The sequence below is a fragment of the Miniopterus schreibersii genome, assembly GCF_964146895.1.
Source record: "Miniopterus schreibersii genome assembly, chromosome: 18".
Lineage (NCBI taxonomy): Eukaryota > Metazoa > Chordata > Mammalia > Chiroptera > Miniopteridae > Miniopterus > Miniopterus schreibersii.
In genome coordinates this window covers 460509-480381 of record NC_138121.1, presented here as the reverse complement: position 1 = coordinate 480381, position 19873 = coordinate 460509, and the positions used below count along the sequence as shown (strand labels likewise).

The window sequence follows — 19873 nt, the reverse complement described above, 5'->3', positions numbered from 1 at the left end:
ACCTATGTATGATCCAGGAGATCTTCGTTCAATTCCAGGTGAGGGCACCAGGGTTGCAGCCTCCATCCCCAGTACTGGGCGTGCAGGAGGCTGTCGATCAATGACTCTCATCACTGATGTTTCTGTCTCTCCCTATCCCTTCCTCTCTGAAATCAATAAAAACATATTTTTTAAAAAATAATACATATTTTTTTAAAAAGATACTCCTAGTGCTCTTATCATTTAGGAAATTACAAAGGTTGCCAAAGACCTGTGTCAGGAACTGTGGCAGATATACATATTTCACAGCCTGCCTCCCAGAGGTATTTCTAAAGGGATTTCCCTTATACCAGGAAGCATGGGAAGGAATATTCAGTAGACCACCTTCTTACACCATACACAAGAATAAACTCAAAATGGATCACAGACATCAACGTAATCCTAGAAGAAAATATAGGCAGTAAAATGTCAGACATTTTTTGTAGGAATATTTTTTTACATATCTCCTCGGGCAAAGGAAACACAAGAAAATAAACCAATGGGACTACATCAAACTAAAGGTTCTGTACAGCAAAGGAAACCATCAACAAACGGAAAGACAATCCACTGAATGGAAGAACATATTCACCAGTGATACATCTGAAAAAGGATTAACATCCAGAATTTATAAAGAACTTATAAAACTCAACACCAAAAAGTAAAAAACCACCACAAAACAATCCAATTCAAATTTGGGCAAAGGACCTAGGTAGACAGTTCTCCAAGGGGGACATACATATGCCAATAGACATAAAAAGCTACCCAACGTCACGAATCATCAGAAAAACGCAAATTTAAACAATTAGATATCACCTCACAGCTGTCAGAATCAATGAATCCATCAAAAAAACCATAGACAGCAAGTGTAGGCGAGGGTGTGGAGAAAAGGGAGCCCTCATGCAGTGCTGGTGGGAATGCAGCCTGGTGCAGCCACTGTGGAAAACGGTGTGGAGTTACCTCAAAAAATTAAAAATGGAGCTGCCTTATGACCCAGCCATTCCACTTGTGGGAATTTATCCAAAGAAAACCCAAACACTAATTTGAAAGGATATATGCACTCCTATTTTCACGGCAGTGTTATTTATCATAGCCCAGATTGGAAGCAGCCCAAATCCCCATTTCTAGATCAGTAGCTAAGAAAGCTGTGGTACATCCCTAGCTGGTTTGGCTCAGTGGTTAGAGTGTCGGCTCATGGATGGAAGGGTTCCAGGTTCAATTCCATCCAAGGGCATGTACCTCAGTTGGGGGCTCGATCCCTGACTCTGGTTGGGGCGCATGCAGGAGGCAACCAATTGATGTTTCTCTCTCCCTCCCTCCCACTCTCTCTTTCTCTAAAGTCAATAAACAAATCTTTGGGTGAGGATTTTTTAAATAAATAAAGGCTGTGGACAGGGGACAGGGATATGAGACAGGATTTGTGTCCTGGGATTAAGCCTCATTGTCTTCTCACCTGGGATACATTTCTGGATTTTAAGAAATAAACACCAAAAAGACACTTTTATTTATTAACAAGTATTTATTGTCATTTGAAACGCGTTAGCTACTTTACAGGTTCCTGAGATACTTTGGTGAGAAAAACAGAAATTCCCTCTCTCCTCAAACTTACATTTTAGGGAGACAATGAATGAAAAATGTAGTTATAAAGAAGCTATAAAGTATGTTCTAAATAGAGAAGTACTATGGAAATATACCCATGACACATTTACATGCATTACATGGAGGAAGCTGCTGGTGTGGAGGCAGTTCTCTGGTGCATCCTCAGGTGGCGGTGGTAGGTGGATGACTGGCGGTAGCACCTGTGGCACTCGGAGCACACGTAGGGCTTCTCTCCCGTGTGGATTCTCTCATGAGCCACAAGGTTAGTTCTGTGGCTGAAGGACTTTGCACACGTGCTGCACCTGAAAGACTTCTCTCCTGCATGAATCTTCTGATGCACACGTAGGTCTGAGGCCTGGAAGAAGCCTTTGTCACATGTGGCACAAATAAATGTCCTCTCATTATTGTGTCTTCTCTGATGGACTTCGAACCGAGAGAAATGCTTAAAGGTCTTGGAACACTTCTCACATTGGTACAATTTTCGGGCTCCATGACATCTTTCTTGTTGTCCCCCACATGGGGAGTCTCCCACATTGCTCTGCTGGGCAGGAACAGGCTCCAGGGTGACCTGGTCCAGACTGGAGAGAAATGCTGGTCCCACCTCCATGAGGACATCTTGATGAGAGGGGCCTCTCAGGAACCCTTCCTGGGACATGGAGGTGCCTAGACCTGCAGTTCTGGAGCCAAGTGGATTCTCCAGAGGGACCCCTTCCTCCTCAGGCCCAGGACAGCTCTCTCCCTGGATAATGCACAGGGAAGGTGTTTCATGGCCTTGCCCAGTAATGCTGTCCTTTGCTTCAGTCGTCCTCAAAGAAATGTTACCATCATTTTCATCATCATCTTCTGTGAAAATAAAGACGTGACTCGTGAAACTGTGTCCAAGAGAGTCCATAGGGGACACTTGTAATACTTTCAACAATAAAGACAAATTTAAAAAGAGAGAGAGAGTCCACACAGAACAGCCCTCTGGTACCTGGTCCCCTCACTCACCTTGTCCTGTTTGCAGAGAAGTGTCTTGGGGAGTCCAGGAAGGTGTCCCCATGTTTACCACTGTTGGGGTCCCTGCAGACAGCTGATTCCTGAGGTGAACAATGACCTCCCCCAAGACCATGTTCTCAGGAAAGAGGGCTTCCTGCCCCTGCATGTGGACGTGGACCTGTAACGAAGCCTGGTCACTGTCCTTTCTGGATCTGAGCAACTATAGAAGCCTTTGTGGAAAACCTACCCCCCACAATTCCTCCACTGCATGGCCCCCTGCCCTCTCCTGCCCTTTATTTCTGCTGGCATTAAATTTCACAGTAATTTCTTTTTTCTTTTTTAATCCTAACCCAAGAATATTTTTTTCATTGCTTTTCAGAGAGTGGAAGGAAAAGAGAGAGAGAAATATTGATGTGAGAAAGTCACATCCATTGGCTGCCTCCTGCACAAGCCCTGACAAGAGGCAAGGATGGACCCTGCAACCGAGGTATGTGCCCTTGGCCAGAATTGAACCCAAGACCCTTCAGTCCCCGGGCTGACGCTATAACCCTTGAGCCAAACCCGACAGGGCTGATGGTAATTTCTTGTTAGTGCATCTTCCCTAATGGAAAAATACTAAGGCTTTCTCAGGGAAGAACCAGCTCACATTAAGTCACTTTGAGGCAGGCTAGAATAAGAAGCTGGGAAAATGCCTTGGCAAGTGGAATAGGGAAACTGAGGCAGAGAGCTGCACAAACTGCCTGAGCAATTTACAGCAGATACAGAAGGTCACTTCCCTAAGATAACATCTAGGCCTCAGTTGTATTTCAGCTCCATGAGAGGCCATGGCCAACCTCAGGACCAGCTGCACTGAATAATGAACCCTGCCCTGGCACTGACAAATCAGTGGAGACCATGACCCTGAAAAGACCCTCCTAGAAAGCGCATGAATATTCTATTGAGAGGCTCCCCTGAGACCTCCTCTAAGATCTCCACCCTTAAAAAAACTTTTAGGACCAAGAACCCCGTGTATTCCACACCCATGCCTTTCCCCTCCCCCTCCCTCTTTTCTTTCCCCACCTGCAGCTCCTAAACTCTAGGGGACTGCAGGAGGCTGCAACCAGGACAGCAATGGACAGTGTAGTTCATCCCAGGCAAATCCCCTGAGTCTGTCCCTTTTTCTCTGACTTCTTTTTTTTCTTTTAAATATATTTTATTTATTTCAGAGAGAGGAAAGCAGAGGGAGAGAGAGAAGCATCCATGATGGGTCACTGATCAGCTGCCTCCTGCAGGCCCCCTACTGGGGATCAAGCCCGCAGGCAGGGCATGTGCCCTGACTGGGAATCAAACCTCGATCTCCCAGATCCTAGGTCGATGATCAACCACTGAGCCATGCCAGCTGGGCTCTGACTTCTTGATGAGCCAAAGCAGCCCAGCCTAGGCTCATTTCCCCAGCCCTTTCTTGTTTCACTGTCCCCAGCTTTTATAAATGTCCTCTAAAATTTGCCTGGACTGGTGTTTTGAAATTTTCCTGCACAAAGTCAAGAACCCACACACTACCAGCTGGCCCTAGGCAGACCTGTTCAGGGCCAGGTCCCCTTTCTGGTAACAACTTCACCTCATCCTTGAGGTTCTGCTCAACTGTGAATGTCTTAGTCAGCCCTCCTACCACCTCACAAGCTTAAATTAGTTAAATCAATCAATATGTTGGCGACTACGTGTGCCACTGGAATATGTGAACACAAGTTTTTTCCTTGCTTACTTAGAACAGCAAAGATTTCTCTCCGCGAGGACTAATAACTGGGTCTATGGTAACACTTTCTCTATTTCCCAATACCCCCAAAGACTGCACTATTCCTTTCTCCCCTCTCCCCACAGGGGTCAGAGTCTTCCACTCACCCAGCCAGGGGGCTTCATGTAGTCATCACTCAGATCTTCCATGAATGTCTCCAGGTTTTGGCCACTTGATTCCCATTTCTCCTTCAATGCGGACCTGTCGCTGCAGTGCCTATTGATCATAAATTGTTCCAGCACCAAACGGGAAATAATTTCATCCTTGCTGTGTTTTTCTGGCTGCAGCCAAGAATGAAATAACTTGTAGAGTCTTTGCAGTTCCTGCCTTGCGCACGAGTTATTGCTGTTTTGTAAAAAGTTGAACTCAGTGCTCTGGAACCCGGAGATCCCCTCTCCTTCCTGGATGGCATGTCCTTGGCTAGGTTTAAGCTCTAGATTTTCTGACCCAGGATCATTTCTGGGTGGTTCACCTTGACATGAGATTCTGAGATTTAAAGCCATTCTTAACACAAATTTTCAGAGAGACTAAACTTCAGAAATTCAATCTCTGCTTAGTTGTTTCTCTGGGGATCTGTTTCAATAACTGGTAGATGATTAAACGCTGCAAGCTAGAGATAGAAGAGATACAGAATTAATTACAGCACTGACATACTTAAAAACAGACAGAAAAGTTCAAGTCCAGATAAATTCATGGATGAGTTCTACTAGACATTTAGGAAAAAGAATTCTAATTTTACAAACTCTCCTAGAGCATTAAGAAAAAGTGGGGTCCTGGCCAGTGTGGCTAAGTTGGGTGGAGCGTCCTCCTGTACAGCAAAGGGCAGCGGGTTCGATTCCCTGTCAGGGTACGGGCTTAGGTATCAAGTTCAATCCCAGTCGGGGTGTGCAGGAGGTAACCAATCAATGTTTCTCTCTCTCTCTCCCTCAAATCAATAAATATATCCTCAGGTAAGGATTAAACAAACAAAAACCTTGCATGAATCCTATTCACATGGATTTAAAAAAAAGGGGGGGAACACTCCTCTTTTGGTTAAGGAGTTTAGCAGCTCCCTGATAACAAAACCTTGCCAATACATTAAAGGAAGGAATTCTACAGTCCAATCTCCCATAAATACAGGTGTAAAAATTAAAAGCAAATTATTTGAAAATCAAACCCAGGATTTACTTTCATTTTATAAGTGTTTTTTTTTATTATTGATTTCAGAGAGGGTAAGGGAGAGGAAGACAGAGACAGAAACATCAATGATGACAAAATCATTGATCGGCTGCCTCCTCCCCTCCCCCTACTGGGGATCGAGCCTGAAACCCCAGCACGTGCCCTGACCGGGAATCGAACCATGATCTCCTGGTTCATGGGTTGACGCTCAACCATTGAGCTAAGCCGTCTGGGCAGGATTTTCTTTCTAAATGAAAAGTTAAAATTTAAAAGTCAATGCAACCTCCGCAGTTAAGAGTTCAGGGTCTGGAGCTGAACTGCTAGGGTTCAAGGCCCAGCTTTGCTGTTCACTAGCTACATGATCTTGGGCAAATTATTTAAGGTCTCTGAGCTTCAGTTTCTCCTTTGTATAATGAGTTGGTAACTACGGAATACCTCATGGCGTTGTCGTGAGGATTAAGTAAGCTAATAAAACACAGTCTTTAGAGCTAAAAAAAAAAAAATCAATGTAACCTAACATTAATAGAATATAGAAAAACACACTATCATCATCTACCTAGATACATCTGAAAAGTTAAATAAAAGTCAGTGCTAATTACTGAAAGACACTTAGTAAAGGTGGAATAAAGAGAACTTCCTGTCATTTATATATGTCCTAATTTTGTTTGCAGAGAAATCCCAAATATTCTACAAATATTACATGAGGTGAATTTTTATAAGATACATGAAACACGGGCAATATATCAAAATTGATTGGATTATACAATAACACAAGCGGCTGAAAATTAAAACAAAAATACCACTTATACAACCATTAAATATGTAAGAAAAATCCAATAAAAATGTGTAAGCCCTGTAATCAAATACACAACATTGAAAAATATTATTTTTTGAATGACTTTGTATTAAAATCTAATGAGTTCTTAGAAAGTTCTTTAAATGTTTATTAAAAGCAATATATGTGGCATAACTGTAAAGTGAATGTTCAAATATTTTGACCTAAAAATTATTTTCCATTTTGATTAGTTTTTTGTTGCTCTTCACCCAGGATATTTTTCACACTGAATTTTAGAGGGAGGGGAGAGAAAGAGAGAGAAACATCGATGTGAGAGAGACACATTGACTGCTTGCCTCCTGCACGTCCCCGGACCAGGGATCGAACCTGCAACCCAGGTATGTGCCCTTGAAACGGAATCCAACCAGAAACCCTTCAGCGTGAGCCAACACTAATCACTGAGCCACACGGGCCAGGGCTATCTCACTGTTTTTAATCCCAGTCCTTTTCCATGTGCATGTAGGACCCAAAAGAGATGAAATTGAGTTTCAATTGCTCCATGTTGATTTCTGACCACAAATCACATTACCTGGGCAACAGTAGGCACACTATTTGGTAAGTCGAATACATAAAAGATCTAATCCTTTATATCATTTCTCTACTTTTGTTTCCTTTTCCCATTTTATATGTAGTTAACATTTCAAAGATATGTATTTTTTTTAAAAGCAAGTTTCCCGACACAAAACCGGAAAATGTGGGTGTTGGGTGTTATTGATACCTGGGCACACAAAGACCCGATTAGTTTCTGTTAGTTGATGTCATCGAAGCTTTGTGTCCACCTCGCCCGGTCATCTGATCAGATTAGCTACCCTGATCTCATCAGTTACTGAAGCAAAGGTGATTGCAGTAGAAAAACCCATAGGAGAAAAGTCTTTCCCTAATCCATTTATCACAAAGCTTCCAGTTAACCTTTATAAAATGCTAATCTGCTTAGGTCACACTCCACTTTAAGTGGCTTGCTCTTGCTCTCAGAGAAAAGTACCAAGTCCTTCCTGGTCCCGCAAGGCCTTGCCGGGGCCACTTTTCACCCCTTCAGTCCCATCTTAGGTGTTGTGACCAGTTCTTATGTTTCTTGTCTCTCTTGTAGGATCCACGCCCTGTCCTTCTCCGTCTCCCAACAAATTCTCTTTTTAGACTAACCCCAGGCACACCCAGGCCACATGGTCGAACGTGCAGACATACATTCAATCCCACACAGACACAGCTGTGGAGCATTACAATGGGTCAGACCCTGGAATTTAAAACAAGACTGGCTCTGGCGGGCATGACTCAGTGGTTAGAATGTCAGCCTGTACACCAAAAGTTCTGATTTGATTCCCGGTCAGGGCACATACCCAGGTTGCAAGTTTGATCTGTAGTCAGGTGCAATCTGTAGTCAAGTCCGTGTGGGAGGCAACCAATCGATGTCTCTCTCTCACACATTGATGTATTTTCCTTTTTCCCTCTCTCCCCTCCCTCCCACTCTCTCTGAAAATCAATGGAAAAAACATCCTTGAGTGAGGGTTAACAAAAAAACCAAGGCCAAACCATCCTGGCTGGTTTTGCTCAGTGATTAGAGCGTCTGCCTGCGGAAGGTAAGGGGCCCTGGTTCCATTCTGGCCAAGGACACCTACCTCGGTTGCAAGCTCAAATGCGGGAGGCAACCAGTTCAGTAGGACACACCGATGTTTCTCTCTCTCTCTCCCTTCCACTCTCTCTGAAAAGCAATGGAAAAAATATCCTTGGGTGAGGGTTAAAAAACACACAAAAAAACAGACTGTGTAATGAAAGTCCTTGTCACAAGAAAAAAGTTTTCTGTGTGTGCTAACAGATGTTAACTAGACTTAGTGTGGTTATCATTTTGCAATATATACAAATATAGAATGATTAGGTTGTACAGGTTGTACATCTGAAACTTATAGAATGTTATACGTCAATTACACGTATGTAAATTACAATTAAAAAAACAAAACCCAAACTGTTCGGTCCTTAATCTGGAGTCCAGCATTTATAAGCTGTGTGACCCTTGGAGCATTGCCCATCAGGTCCCCATCTGTGTCATGGGGGCTCTAATCTCCAATGACACCAGCTCCCAGACCTGCCGTGGCAGCAGAGTTAACATTTATGAAGCACGGGGAGCATTTGCTGGCACATGGTAAGCACTCAGGATAAGTCTGCTAAATAATCGACAGTCACGCTTTTTAAAAAAAAGTCCTCACCAGAAAACATGGACGTGAGAGAGAAAAATTTATCGGTTGCCTCTTGCACATGGATCAAACCTGCAACCTGGATATATGCCCTGACTGAGAATCAAACCCGAAAACTTTTGGTGTACAGAATGACACTCCAACCGAGTCACCCCGCCAGGGCCTGACAATCACACCTTAAGTGTCAAATTCTACCCTCTCCCCAGTCGACCATGGACCAACACTTTCACAAGATGCCATTAAAATGAGTTATTAGAAATATACAATTAACAAGACAACACAGCCATCCAAACAGACCTTCCCAGGAGATGGCTCCTGCAATCAGCCCAGATTTCGTACAGCTAGAGCAACAGCCACAGCAGGCCATCCCCCATGCCTGAGAGACCCCATATCTTTGTGCATAGGAACTTCCTCCTCATAGCTAAGCATACATACACATGCATGTACACTCACACACACACACAAACGGAACTTTTCCTTTTGTTCCAGAAACTCACCTCCTCAAGAAGATCGAACTTCAAGCTGGGTAATCCTGGACCGAAGGCTGAGTCGCCGTGCAACTTGGGTGTCTGCACTGGTTCATCTGACGGGCTTCCCCAAGGCTCCTCCCTTTTATAGGGACTGGGGTCAGTGATGTAATTAAAGATGTGATTGGATAAAATAAACCTGATGAAGGACCCTCCATCTCTACTACCTGGTTCGTAATCCCCTTGGCCTGGGGCAAGAGGCCATTCATCAAACACACTCACATTTCTGCCGTGAAATCGAACATTCTCACCAAGGGGAACGCAAAGATTAGCATTAGTCTCACAGGAGTTCTGGCCAGGTTTTGTCATAAGTGAATCTCATAAAAACTTCCTAATTTTCGAAGATTCGGGGACTGTGAGTGTAGACGCCGGTTCATGTTCTCTCCTCCCGCGTCAGTCCCAGGCTCGTGAGTCGGAGGCGCCCCAGGACCCCAGAGGAGGGGCCCCAAGTCCAGCAGACAGACCGCAGGGCCTGAGACGAGGGTCCTTACATCGGGAAGGGGGAGCTCAGTGCTCCTCCTACGGGGAGAAACACACGGTGTTGGTGGACTTCCGAGGGCGGCGTCCCAGGGCTGCGAGGCTCCGGGTCCGGACACCTGGGGGAGGGGCCTCCAGCGCTCACTGCGGGGAAACCAGCACTTCCGCTTCCTGTTTCCTGCCGCTCCGCGCGGAGGGGGACTCACGACGGAAGGGACTTGGGCCGCGGTCCAAACGCGGTCTGTCGGGCCTCTGCGGCCGAGTCACATCCAGAATCAAACCCCCTCCCCTCCCCCGGAGTCCTGAGGTCAGCTCCTGCCTGGCCGCCACCCCCCTGCCTGTCTACGGGCCGTTCTCAAAGCAGCCATCACAGGAACCCCGTCGGAACCGAGGCCGACCGCGTCCCTTCTCTGCCCGGAGCTCCCCAGGCTTCGCGCGTCACTCGGCCCAGTTCAGTGTCACGAGGACACGGAGCCCCGGGCTGGGGATGCCCCGCATCGGCCAAGATGGCGGCGGGGGGAGGGCCCTACACAGAGCCCAGCAGCTAGGAAGGTCATTGGGTAGGGCCCTGAGCGCCCCAACAGCGAGGAAGGTCATTGGGTAGGGCCCTGAGCTCCCCAAAAGCTAGGAAGGTGATTGGGTAAGGCCCTGAGCTCCCCAAAAGCTAGGAAGGTGAGCGGCTAGAGTAAAAGCCCTCTGGGGGGATGAGGGTGGGCCTGGGCCCTTGGGGCGGGTTTTTATCTAACCCTGAGAAGGGCGTAGGAGGTGGTTTGGCTCCCCGCCTGCTGTTTCTCTTGTGCTTTCAGGTGGCGGAAAAGCCTCGCCGACCGCATTCCCCCGTCGAGTTTAAGCAGTGGGCGCCTGGCTGTCCCATGCCCCAGGGAGCCTGCGCTGGGCCCCGGGGGCCGAGGTCTCCCTGCGCGTCCCAGGAGGTGCCCGTTGCCTCCGCCGAGTCGGGTCCTGTCAGCTGCCGGTTTCTGGGGTTGTTGGGGAGCCAAGTGCGAGGCTCTTGACGCTGGGAGAGAAACGATGTGGTCCCGCTCTAACCACTGGGCCACTCTGACCAGGGCACTTTTTGGCAGACAGATGAATGGGATCTGGAGGGTCATCTGACAGTTTTCACCCCAGTGTTGGTTGTTTTTTAATCCTCACCAGAGACTATTTCTTCCATTGCTTTCCAGAGAGTGGAAGGGACAGAAACATTGATGTGTGAGAGACATATCAGTTGGTTGCCTCTCATACTCGCCCTGACCGGGGATGGGGATGGAGTCTGCAACTGAGGTGCATGCCCTTGGCAGCAATCAAACCTGGGACTCTTCAGTCCATGGGCCAGTGCTCTAACCGCTGAACAAAACTGGCCAGGGCTCACTTGAGTTTTGATAATTTGTTCTAATCTGTCAGCTTGGGAATTAAACTGGGCCCAAACTTTAGTGTGGGCAAAGACATAAATGACTTTGATTAGTCTCTTTGGGGTAAAGTTATTCACCCTAAACGGTGCAGTCTTGAAAGAGAAACTGTTCTTGCCATTGCATGCACCAGAGAATTAGAGTTGGCCATGGTATAGGAATCTGTGAAAAGTGTCACTTCCTAATCATGTCACTGTTTTATTATCAGCTGTGTTCTAGAGGTTATTTACAGCTACTGGATTAGTATGGTGAAAAAAAATGGTGTGTCTCTGGCAACCCTTCCCAACTCCACGTTCAGTGACATCAAGTTGGCAGTTTGAAATTGGCCATAGTGGAAGTATTTACACCAGGGAAATTGGAAAACACTACAAACCAGAATTTAATGAATTATATTACTGAAAGTGTAAGCTTAGGAGCATGATAGTGAATAACTGAATACAGATTAAATTTAAAAGTGCATGGTGTATATGTTCATTACATTGTGCATAGCACACACAAAAAGTGAGGAAAATGAGCTGTTTGTTAATGAAAAGGGAAGTAGCCACAGTTCATTTAAAATAAATAAATAAGCAAAAGATATGACGACATTTTACCAAAGATACAGATGGCAAACAAATATATGGGGGGGGTGGGGGGAAATAGCTCAGGATCAAGAATTCTTAGGAAAATGCTATTAAAACTATTGCTTGCTTATTAAAAGAATAAATTCAAATGATTGACAATATCAATCATTGGCAAGTATGTGGAAGAACTGGAACTTTCATACACTCCTGGTGGGTACACAAAAGTGAACAGACTTTACAGATCACAATTTAGCAATTTCTTAACTTAAACATTCACCTATCCTGTGACTCAAGACATTACACTGAGTTACTAACACACGAGAAGTGAAACATACATACATATAAAGTATTATATACAAATATTCTAGCAGCTTTATTTGCAATAGTCAAAACTGGAAGTAACCCAAATTGCCCAAAACCAGATGAATGGATAAACAAATGGTCGGTCTAGCCATCAAAAAGATACTACTCAGCAATAAAAAGAATGAACTACTCATATAAGTATCATTGAAGAATTTCAAAATAAAAACTATGAGTGAAACCTGGAAAAATAAGCTTTTTATAAATCAAATCATATACAATTCTAGAAAATACAAACTAATCTATTATAAATAAAGGTACATCAATGGTTGCCTAGAGGCCTGGGGAGGGCAAGGGCAGATTATAAAACAGCATGAGGTAAATTAGGAATGATGGACATTTCATGATTATAATGAAGTTTCATGGGTTCACATGTATGTCAAAATTGAACAAATTGTGCATTTCAGATAGGTGCAGTATATTGCATGTCAACTATACCTGCATAAAGCTTTTTAAACTGGTTCAGAAGACTAATCTAGATCTCTCTTTTCAGAAAATCGGGTTTGGCATCATATATTTCCTCTTTCCTGACAACCTTGGTGAAGCAGCCTTCCCTGTCGTAGTAAATATTGATAAGCAATGAAGTCTGTTTCCACCTAAGTCAACAGAAATGTTGGCTAGGTCACAGAGCCATATCACTGGACTAAGGGATTTCATTTCAACCTATGTTCATTTTTCTGCCTGTGTAGGAATGGCATGCCCGTGAACATCCCAAAAAGGCTAAAGGAATCCACAAAATCAATACCTTATTTTCTTTGAAAATGACCTCAGCTATAAAAGACATACACGCCTGGAGGTCCTGAGAATTTCTGTGCACACTGACCCTTCACAGTCACAGTGACAGTTACTGGGACATTTTTTTATACAATTTTAGCAGGGGCATAGTCCATCTACTTTGCTGCAGTCACCTCCACTTGTGTTACTGTACCAATTATGGTTCTCCCATGGCCCTGTAGTCTTATAACACTAGCCTAGTGAATTCTGGGTATCAGGATACATGACTCTTTTTTAGTACCTGGGGTAGAGATTCCCCTCAACACTGCTGAGCATTATGTGGTATCCACTGTGAACAAGAAAAACAATTTATGTTGTTCCCAGAAGCACTTGAGGTTGTCACAACTCCCTGACTCCTCAGGGTGTTCCCCAAGCCCACCAAAAAACCTTGATACCCAATCCACAAATGAGGACCACAAAGCCCTGAAGTCTTCCCTAGAAGACTTTGGGCAAAAATGTATAGAGAGGCATATTCTTCTGTCATTCTGTCATCTCTGAGGTGCACAGAGCTTTGGACCCCCATGAAAGTTGTTTTACTCCTTAATTCTCACAGAGCCAAACTGTTTTCACATCAGCTCACATGGTGAATACAACCCCAAGATCAAAGGCAGTTTAAATAATAATGCCTTTATTCTTGCCAAATCCAAAGCAATGTGTGGCAGGCAGTTCCCAGGCTGGTGACTTGGAAGCTGGGGAAATCCAAAGTAAGTGTCACAAGATATTAACAAGTCCTTAGAAATAGAGCCCTCTTGACAAGTCACCAACAGAACTCAGATCAGGTCCAGTAGGCCAAAACCAAGTGAGGTCCATGCCCTAACTTATAACAAGGGAATGAGGACCCCAGAAGGGCTAAGACTACACAGGATTTCCTCCAGAAAATGGGGAGTGCACAGAGGAGCTTCCATGAGCTGGTTAAGGTGGTAACTGACACACACTGCATGGACCTGCCAGGTGATAGAGGTAAAATGAATTCTACCATAGAAACTGGCAGTGACATCTATCTAGCAAGAGCCCTGGGCAGGTTAGAAAGTATAACACAGCTCCTTAAAGATTCCTATACCTGGAACTTAAGAAGAATCTCTCTACTGTAGATTTTCCGATATATGGGCTTTGATTCAGGTAAATGGCTCCCTCGCAAGTTCTCTCAAGTATAATTATACTAAAAGGAAATTGTGCATCCCCTGTACATCTAAGGTCTTTCTCCAGTGTGAACTCTCTGGTGTTGAATGAGGTCAGATTTGCAACTAAAGGATTTGCCACATTCACTGCACTCGTAAGGCTTTTTTCCAGTGTGAACTCTCTGGTGTTGAATGAGGCTTGAGCTTTGGCTAAAAGATTTGCCACATTCTCCACATTCATAAGGCCTTTCTCCGGTGTGAACTCTCAGGTGTTTAACGAGGTTAGATTTGCAGCTAAAGGATTTTCCACATTCAGGGCACTCAATAGGCCTTTCTCCAGTGTGAACTCTCCAGTGGTTCTTGAGATTGGAGCTATGGCTAAAGGATTTTCCACATTCCCCACACTCATGAGGCCTTTCTCCCGTGTGGACTTTCCGATGTGAACTGAAGCTAGAGCTTTGCTTGAAGGATTTCCCACATTTATTGCACTGATAAGGCCTTTCTCCAGTGTGTAGTCTTTTGTGATGAATGAGGCTGGAGCTTCGGCTAAATGATTTCCCACATTCACTGCACTGATGAGGCCTTTCTCCAGTGTGAACTCTCCGGTGGTTAATAAGGCTGAAGTTTTGGCTAAAGGATTTCCCACATTCACTACATTGATAAGGCCTTTCTCCAGTATGAATTCTCTGATGTTGAATGAGATTGGACCTTTGGCTAAAAGATTTTCCACATTCCCTACACTCATAGGGCTTTTCTCCAGTGTGAACTTTCCTATGGCTATTGAGGCTGTAGCTTTGGCTAAAGGATTTTCCACATTCGTTGCACTCATAAGGCCTTTCCCCAGTGTGAACTCTCTGATGTATAATGAAGCTGGAGTAGTAGGTAAAGAATTTTCCACATTCACTGCATTCAAAAGGCCTTTCTTCGGTGTGAACTTTCTGGTGCTGAATGAGATTACATCTTCGGGTGCAGGCTTTTCCACATTTGCTGCATTCATAAAGCCCTTCTCGAGTGAGGACTCTCTGGCCCTGAGCAAGTATGTCTGTGCAGCTAAGGGCTTTCTTGCATTGTCCCCAGTTGTGAAGACTTTTTCCACTATGAAAGACAGCCTTGCACTCATTATTGTTGTTTAGCTTCTCTCCAATGTGAGTGACCTGTTGATGGAGAAATTGCAGGCTAGCTAAAAAGTCCTCCCCAATCTCCCCACAGGTAAAGGGCTTCCCTGACACATGGACTGTGCAGTTCTTTGTAAGTGAGGCTCTGTCCACAGACTTTCTGAAGGGGATCTCTCTAATGTGCTGCTCCTGGTGCTGTTGAAGGTTGGCCATAAAGAACAGTTTCTCACATGTGTATGTTTTCTGCCCAAGATATGTTCCCTGATGCTCAACCAAGTGCAAAATGTCTGTCAAGATTGGTCCACACATCTCAAAAGGCTGGGCCTTGCGGGGAGGTGAACCTGCCTTAAGAGTTCTGATATGTGATGCTCCTTCTAAAGAAATGCATTGTTCAGAAGGTGCATAGTCACGTTCCACTCCACTCCAACAACCTGAAAGCAAAAAAGTGATGGTGAAGTACATGTTGACTTTATAGGGAGGGGGCAAAACCATCACACATGTACATCTGACACATTAAAGAAACAGTCCATAGGGCTGTTTTCAGGAACAGATAGTTGGGGTCAGATTGAAGCAGCTGCTATGCACTCTACTGGGTTCCTAAGGTCACAGAATTGGGCAGGCCTTATCAGGCACAGGACATACGGAAAGGGTCTGGCCTAGGGATGAAAGGCATGTTCTTCAAGTCATCCTTCTGTCCATGGCTTTTGGCAGGATTCTATCTGCTGGTGACATATGATGCTATGCAGAAATCTATGTCTAGACTCAGGACAATCTGAATAGAACAAAGTAACTGGTGTTCAAGGATTATTAAAAGGTATGTCTACAATTTAGGACACAATACTGGAAAGCACCATGGAGGGAATAATGTAAGGACTGAGTGAAATAAGAAATCCTGAGGGTGGAGATTAGCCCCAGGCTGGACAGAGAATAAAAACAAGAAATGACAAGTCATCACAGAGTCAAGATTGGACAAGGAAAGGGAGAAATAAGGTGGCCACTAGTAGTGAAATGGCACCAAAACGTAAATCAAACAGGATAAGTTCTTGGCATGATGTGAATGAAGCCCTCACATCACATCCTCCAATTGCCACTCACCTGGGTCAGGCCCCGTCTGAGCTACTCTTGTTAAGACTGGAGTCATGTCCATGCTGTGAAGCACAGAGGACTCTTCCCTTAGCTCCAACTGAGCAACTGCATGGGACCTGGATGATCTGAACCCTAAGGGACAGATAGGACAGATTAGTGGCCAATACTGGCCCAAAACAACTCAGCACTCAACAGATCGCAGGAAAGATATTTAAATACTAAAGAAAATACTTTTGAGAGCAGCTAGAGGGATGGCATAGTAGTAAACACTAGGAATCTGTCTCCGTACTCAGACAACTGCCCTCTCAGAATCAATCTGACCATAACTATTTTGCAACTCTAGAACCTACAGAAGGCTTGTAACATGCCAAACTGATTTAATTTCCGTCAATTTCAGCTTTTAGCATGGTATCAGTTATCCATCCCCCAACTCTCCCAATTCCTCTCTCTGAGCCCAGGGGTGGGTAGGCAGCCATGCACATATAACTGCAACAGCTTGCATAAGCCAGGATACCTGTCCTCAGGAATCTGTGATGACTTCTGCTTTTGATGGTGGAGGCATAATAGAGAGGTGGGCAGCCATTGTTACAAAGGCCCTACATCGCTGGCTGAAGCAACTTTTCAAGAGGTTTAAAGGGCAGGCATCTATTCCCTCCACCTGCTTTTCTTTCATTTTTCTCATTCCCCCATTGGAAGGCAGAATTTAAAGGACCATGACATTCAAAATCAATCCATACATGGGGAAATTTAGAAAATCACCACACATGCCCACGGGAAAATACAGTCTCAGAAAAAAACCTGAGAAGACCTTAACATTACCCCTCAAACTGATCTCTAGCACAGAGATGACCTACAAGCATTAAAAAAAAAAAAAATCAACACCCGCCCCAGCAAATCCTAGGTAGGAGGGGATCAGATTTCTTGAGTTGCCACATCTTAAAACACAAATGTCCAGTTTTCAACAACAACAACAAAAAGTTAAAGAACATATAAAGCAACAGGAAAGTAAGAGAAAAAAATCCAAGAGAAAAAAAAAAAATCAAGAGAAACTGGCCTTGAGAAAGACCAGCTGTTACACTTCTTAGACAAAGACTTTAAAACAGCTGTCTAAAAGATGTTCAAAGGACTAAAAGAAAATGGAAACAAAGTCAAGAAATGTTGCATGAGCAAAATGGAAATATCAATAAAGAGATAGGAAACATAAGAAAGAATTAAGAAAAAAAGTTGGAACTAAAATGTACAATGACTAAATGATAAAAATCACTAGAGGGATTCAAAAGCAGGTTTGAGCCAGGCAGAAAAACAGTCAGTAAACTTGAAGATATTAAATATGAGGAACAGAAAAAAAAAATTGCACAAAAGTGAAAAGAGTACAAGGACCTGTGGGATACCATTAGGCAGACCAACATATGCAATGTGGGAAGAGGAGTCTGGAAGAAGGACACAAAAGGGCAGAGAGCATATCTGAAGAAATCACAGCTGAAAACTTGCCAGATCTGGGTCTGTGGATGCAGGATTGTTATGGTTGCACAACAATGAGAATCTACAAAATGCTACTTAGAAACGGTATATTTGGCCTGTCAGTATGGCTCAGCAGTTGAGCATTGACCTAGGAACCAGGAGACTGAGGTTCCATTCGATTCCTGGTCAGGGCACATGCCTGGGTTGCGGGCTCAATCCCCAGTTAGGGGCGTGCAGGAGGCAGCCAATCAATGATGACTCTCTCATCATTGATGTTTCTCTTTCTCTCTCTCTCTCTCTCTCTTCCTCTCTCTTAAAGCAACACTTTTCTTTTTTTTAATGGTATTTTTGTTATGTATATTTTACAATTTTTTTTTTTTTTAAAGAAAGAAAAGGAAACTTGGCGGAGGATCTTGCAAGAACAGTCTATGAAAGTAGTAACCGTGTAAGTGGCTAAAACTCCTGGCACAGTCAGGCACAAATAAATGTCAGGTACCGGCAGGGAGCAATACTAGGGTGCCATGGATCCACACGGCAGGGGAGAGGGCAAGAGAGGCGGATCCACTCCGCCGATTCAAGGCTGCCTCCGTGAATCCTCCCCGGGAGGCTTCGGGAAGGGAGGTGGCGTGCACTCAGCCTCGCCCTAGCAACCACTGCCCACGCCGGGAAGCGGGAAGGAAGCCGTGCCCAGGACTCGGCTGGGAGACAAAGCTGCCCCTGCGGGAGACAAGGGCGGGCCCTCGCGCGGGTGTGGGCCTCCGCGCTTACCCAGCGAGGACGTAAGAGCCAAGTTCTCCAGCATCACGTCGCGGTAGAGGCCTCTCTGCGCCTCATCCAGCAGCTCCCACTCCTCCCGGGAGAAGTAGAGGGCCACGTCCTCAAAGGTCACGCGTGCCTGCAGGACAGAGACGCGTGAGACCCCGCACCGGCGGCCTCCCGGGCCCGCAGCCCACCTCCCCGCACGCCTCCCGCGTCCTCACACCCCCAAGTCAGGAGCTACGCGGCCCTGCTGCCCCGCGCGTCGTCTCTCCGCTCACGGGCCCTTACTCGCCGCCTTCCCCGTGTCCTTGGCCCAGGCGGGGCCTCGCCACCCTCCAGCCAGTTTCCGCGCCGAGCGGGCTCTGGGGCGTTTCAAACGCTGTCGCATCAGGTGCCGTCTCCCCTCAGCGTTCCGCCGGCCCAGGCCCCTCGGAAGCGCGGAAGCGCGCCTCAGGCAGCCGCAGTTTCCCGCGGCGGCAAGGCCCGCCCCGGCCCCGCGCGCCGGCTCACCTCGGCCCGGCGCCTCCGCGCGGCCGCCGCCATGCGAGCCGAGCGCCGACAGCCGAGCGGCCGGCGCGGGGACCGCGACACGGGCGTCCCGAGGCCGGACTCGCAGGCCGCGGCGTCCCCGACCCTAAGCCAGCCCCGGCAGTGGACACACAGCGTCCTCTCGCGCTCCGTCCGTCAGCTCGGCCCGGGCCTGCGGGAGCGCGAGGCGGCCCCCGCCTGGGGAACCTGCCCGAGAGCCGCTCTGACGGCCGCCGGGAACGGGCCGGAAGTCCCGCCCCAGGGCGATTGGCCGTCCGGAGAAGGCCCTCTTCCTGGACTTCCGATAGGTGGACGCCGCTGCCGCTCAACGCATGGCCTTCTGGGTACTGTAGTTCCCGCAGCGGCCCAGCCCCTGGTAGAAAGTTTTGCTGGGCGCGGGCGGCCAGCCGGGAAACGGCCTTCCCGCAGCTGCAGGGCCGGCGGGCGGGGCGTGGTTCCTTCTGAAAAGGGCCGCAGGACCGTTTCCGCGGGGCCGTGGGGGCTGCCGACCCCTCCGGTGGTCGGACATTTTTTCTGACTCTGGGCTGCCGGGCGTGGTGGGGTCGTCGAGGCTCCTGTGTCATTAACCAACGTCCTCGACGGGCGCACGTTCCTTTCCCGGCGGTGTGTCCCTTGGCTTTGGGAATAAAGGACATCTTTCTCTCTTTTTTATTGGGTTTATTGGGGTGGCACTGGCTGCTCTAAGAGTGTAGGTTCGGGTGCGCAGCTCTACCGCCCGTCTGTGCATCGCGGGTCCCCCCGTCGTCGTCATCGCTTTACCCGCGTCGGCCTCCCCGCCCCCGTTCTCCCCGGTCGTCGCCACGCTGCCATCTGTGTCTAGGCCTTTTTGTTGGGTTTGGGTTTTTGTTTCTTGTTCTGCTCAGTCCCTTCGCTTCCTCGCCCCGCCCGCCCGCCCTCTGACCAACGCGCCCGTTCTCCGAAGCAATGAGCCTGTTTCTGTTTATTTTGCTGACTGGACTCCACGCGAGTGAAATCATGTCTCGTGTCCCCCGAGTGGCGTCTTGCACTTAGCGCAGCGCCCCCAGGCCCATCCGCACTGTCACCTTGGAGTAAATTGTTAATATTCTTAAAGCCTTTGAACCCTGCTCCTGCCGTCGGGGGTGGGGGGATAGGGGAGAAGGGGGGGAGTCCCCCGC

At 46.7% G+C, this 19873-nt stretch overlaps 2 protein-coding genes across 4 annotated transcripts; both read right to left on the bottom strand.

Moving 5' to 3' along the window:
• Positions 1 to 1729: 1729 nt before the first annotated feature.
• Positions 1730 to 4866, bottom strand: ZSCAN4 (zinc finger and SCAN domain containing 4; the record flags this gene model as incomplete). Its single annotated transcript, XM_081118994.1, has 3 exons — positions 1730 to 2457; positions 2605 to 2770; positions 4471 to 4866. 3 exons carry the CDS (start codon positions 4864 to 4866, stop codon positions 1730 to 1732), a joined length of 1290 nt encoding a protein of 429 aa, XP_080975120.1.
• A 6996-nt stretch (positions 4867 to 11862) lies between these two features.
• LOC308548408 (uncharacterized protein) lies at positions 11863 to 18957 on the bottom strand. 3 transcript variants are annotated; one of them, XM_081119873.1, is made up of 4 exons: positions 18699 to 18954; positions 18198 to 18324; positions 15978 to 16100; positions 11863 to 15313 (listed from the first exon to the last, which is right to left on the bottom strand). In XM_081119873.1, the coding sequence occupies exons 1-4, from the start codon at positions 18729 to 18731 to the stop codon at positions 13839 to 13841; spliced, it is 1758 nt and encodes a 585-aa protein (XP_080975999.1). In that variant the 5' UTR covers positions 18732 to 18954; the 3' UTR covers positions 11863 to 13838. The 3 variants fall into 3 exon arrangements, with proteins under 3 accessions (XP_080975999.1, XP_080976001.1, XP_080976000.1); XM_081119875.1 differs by lacking the exon at positions 18699 to 18954 and adding an exon at positions 18477 to 18584; XM_081119874.1 differs by lacking the exon at positions 15978 to 16100 and having other exon boundaries at positions 18699 to 18957.
• Positions 18958 to 19873: the final 916 nt, after the last annotated feature.

Bases quoted from the DNA above. Each gene is read 5' to 3' on its own strand.
- LOC308548408 (XM_081119873.1), bottom strand. From the start codon at position 18,731: ATGGCGGCGGCCGCGCGGAGGCGCCGGGCCGAG. The intron at 18,325-18,698 runs GTGAGCCGGCGC...TCTGTCCTGCAG, and splicing joins CGCGGAGGCGCCGGGCCGAG to GCACGCGTGACCTTTGAGGA. The intron at 16,101-18,197 runs GTAAGCGCGGAG...TCTGTCCCTTAG, and splicing joins GGCTCTTACGTCCTCGCTGG to GGTTCAGATCATCCAGGTCC.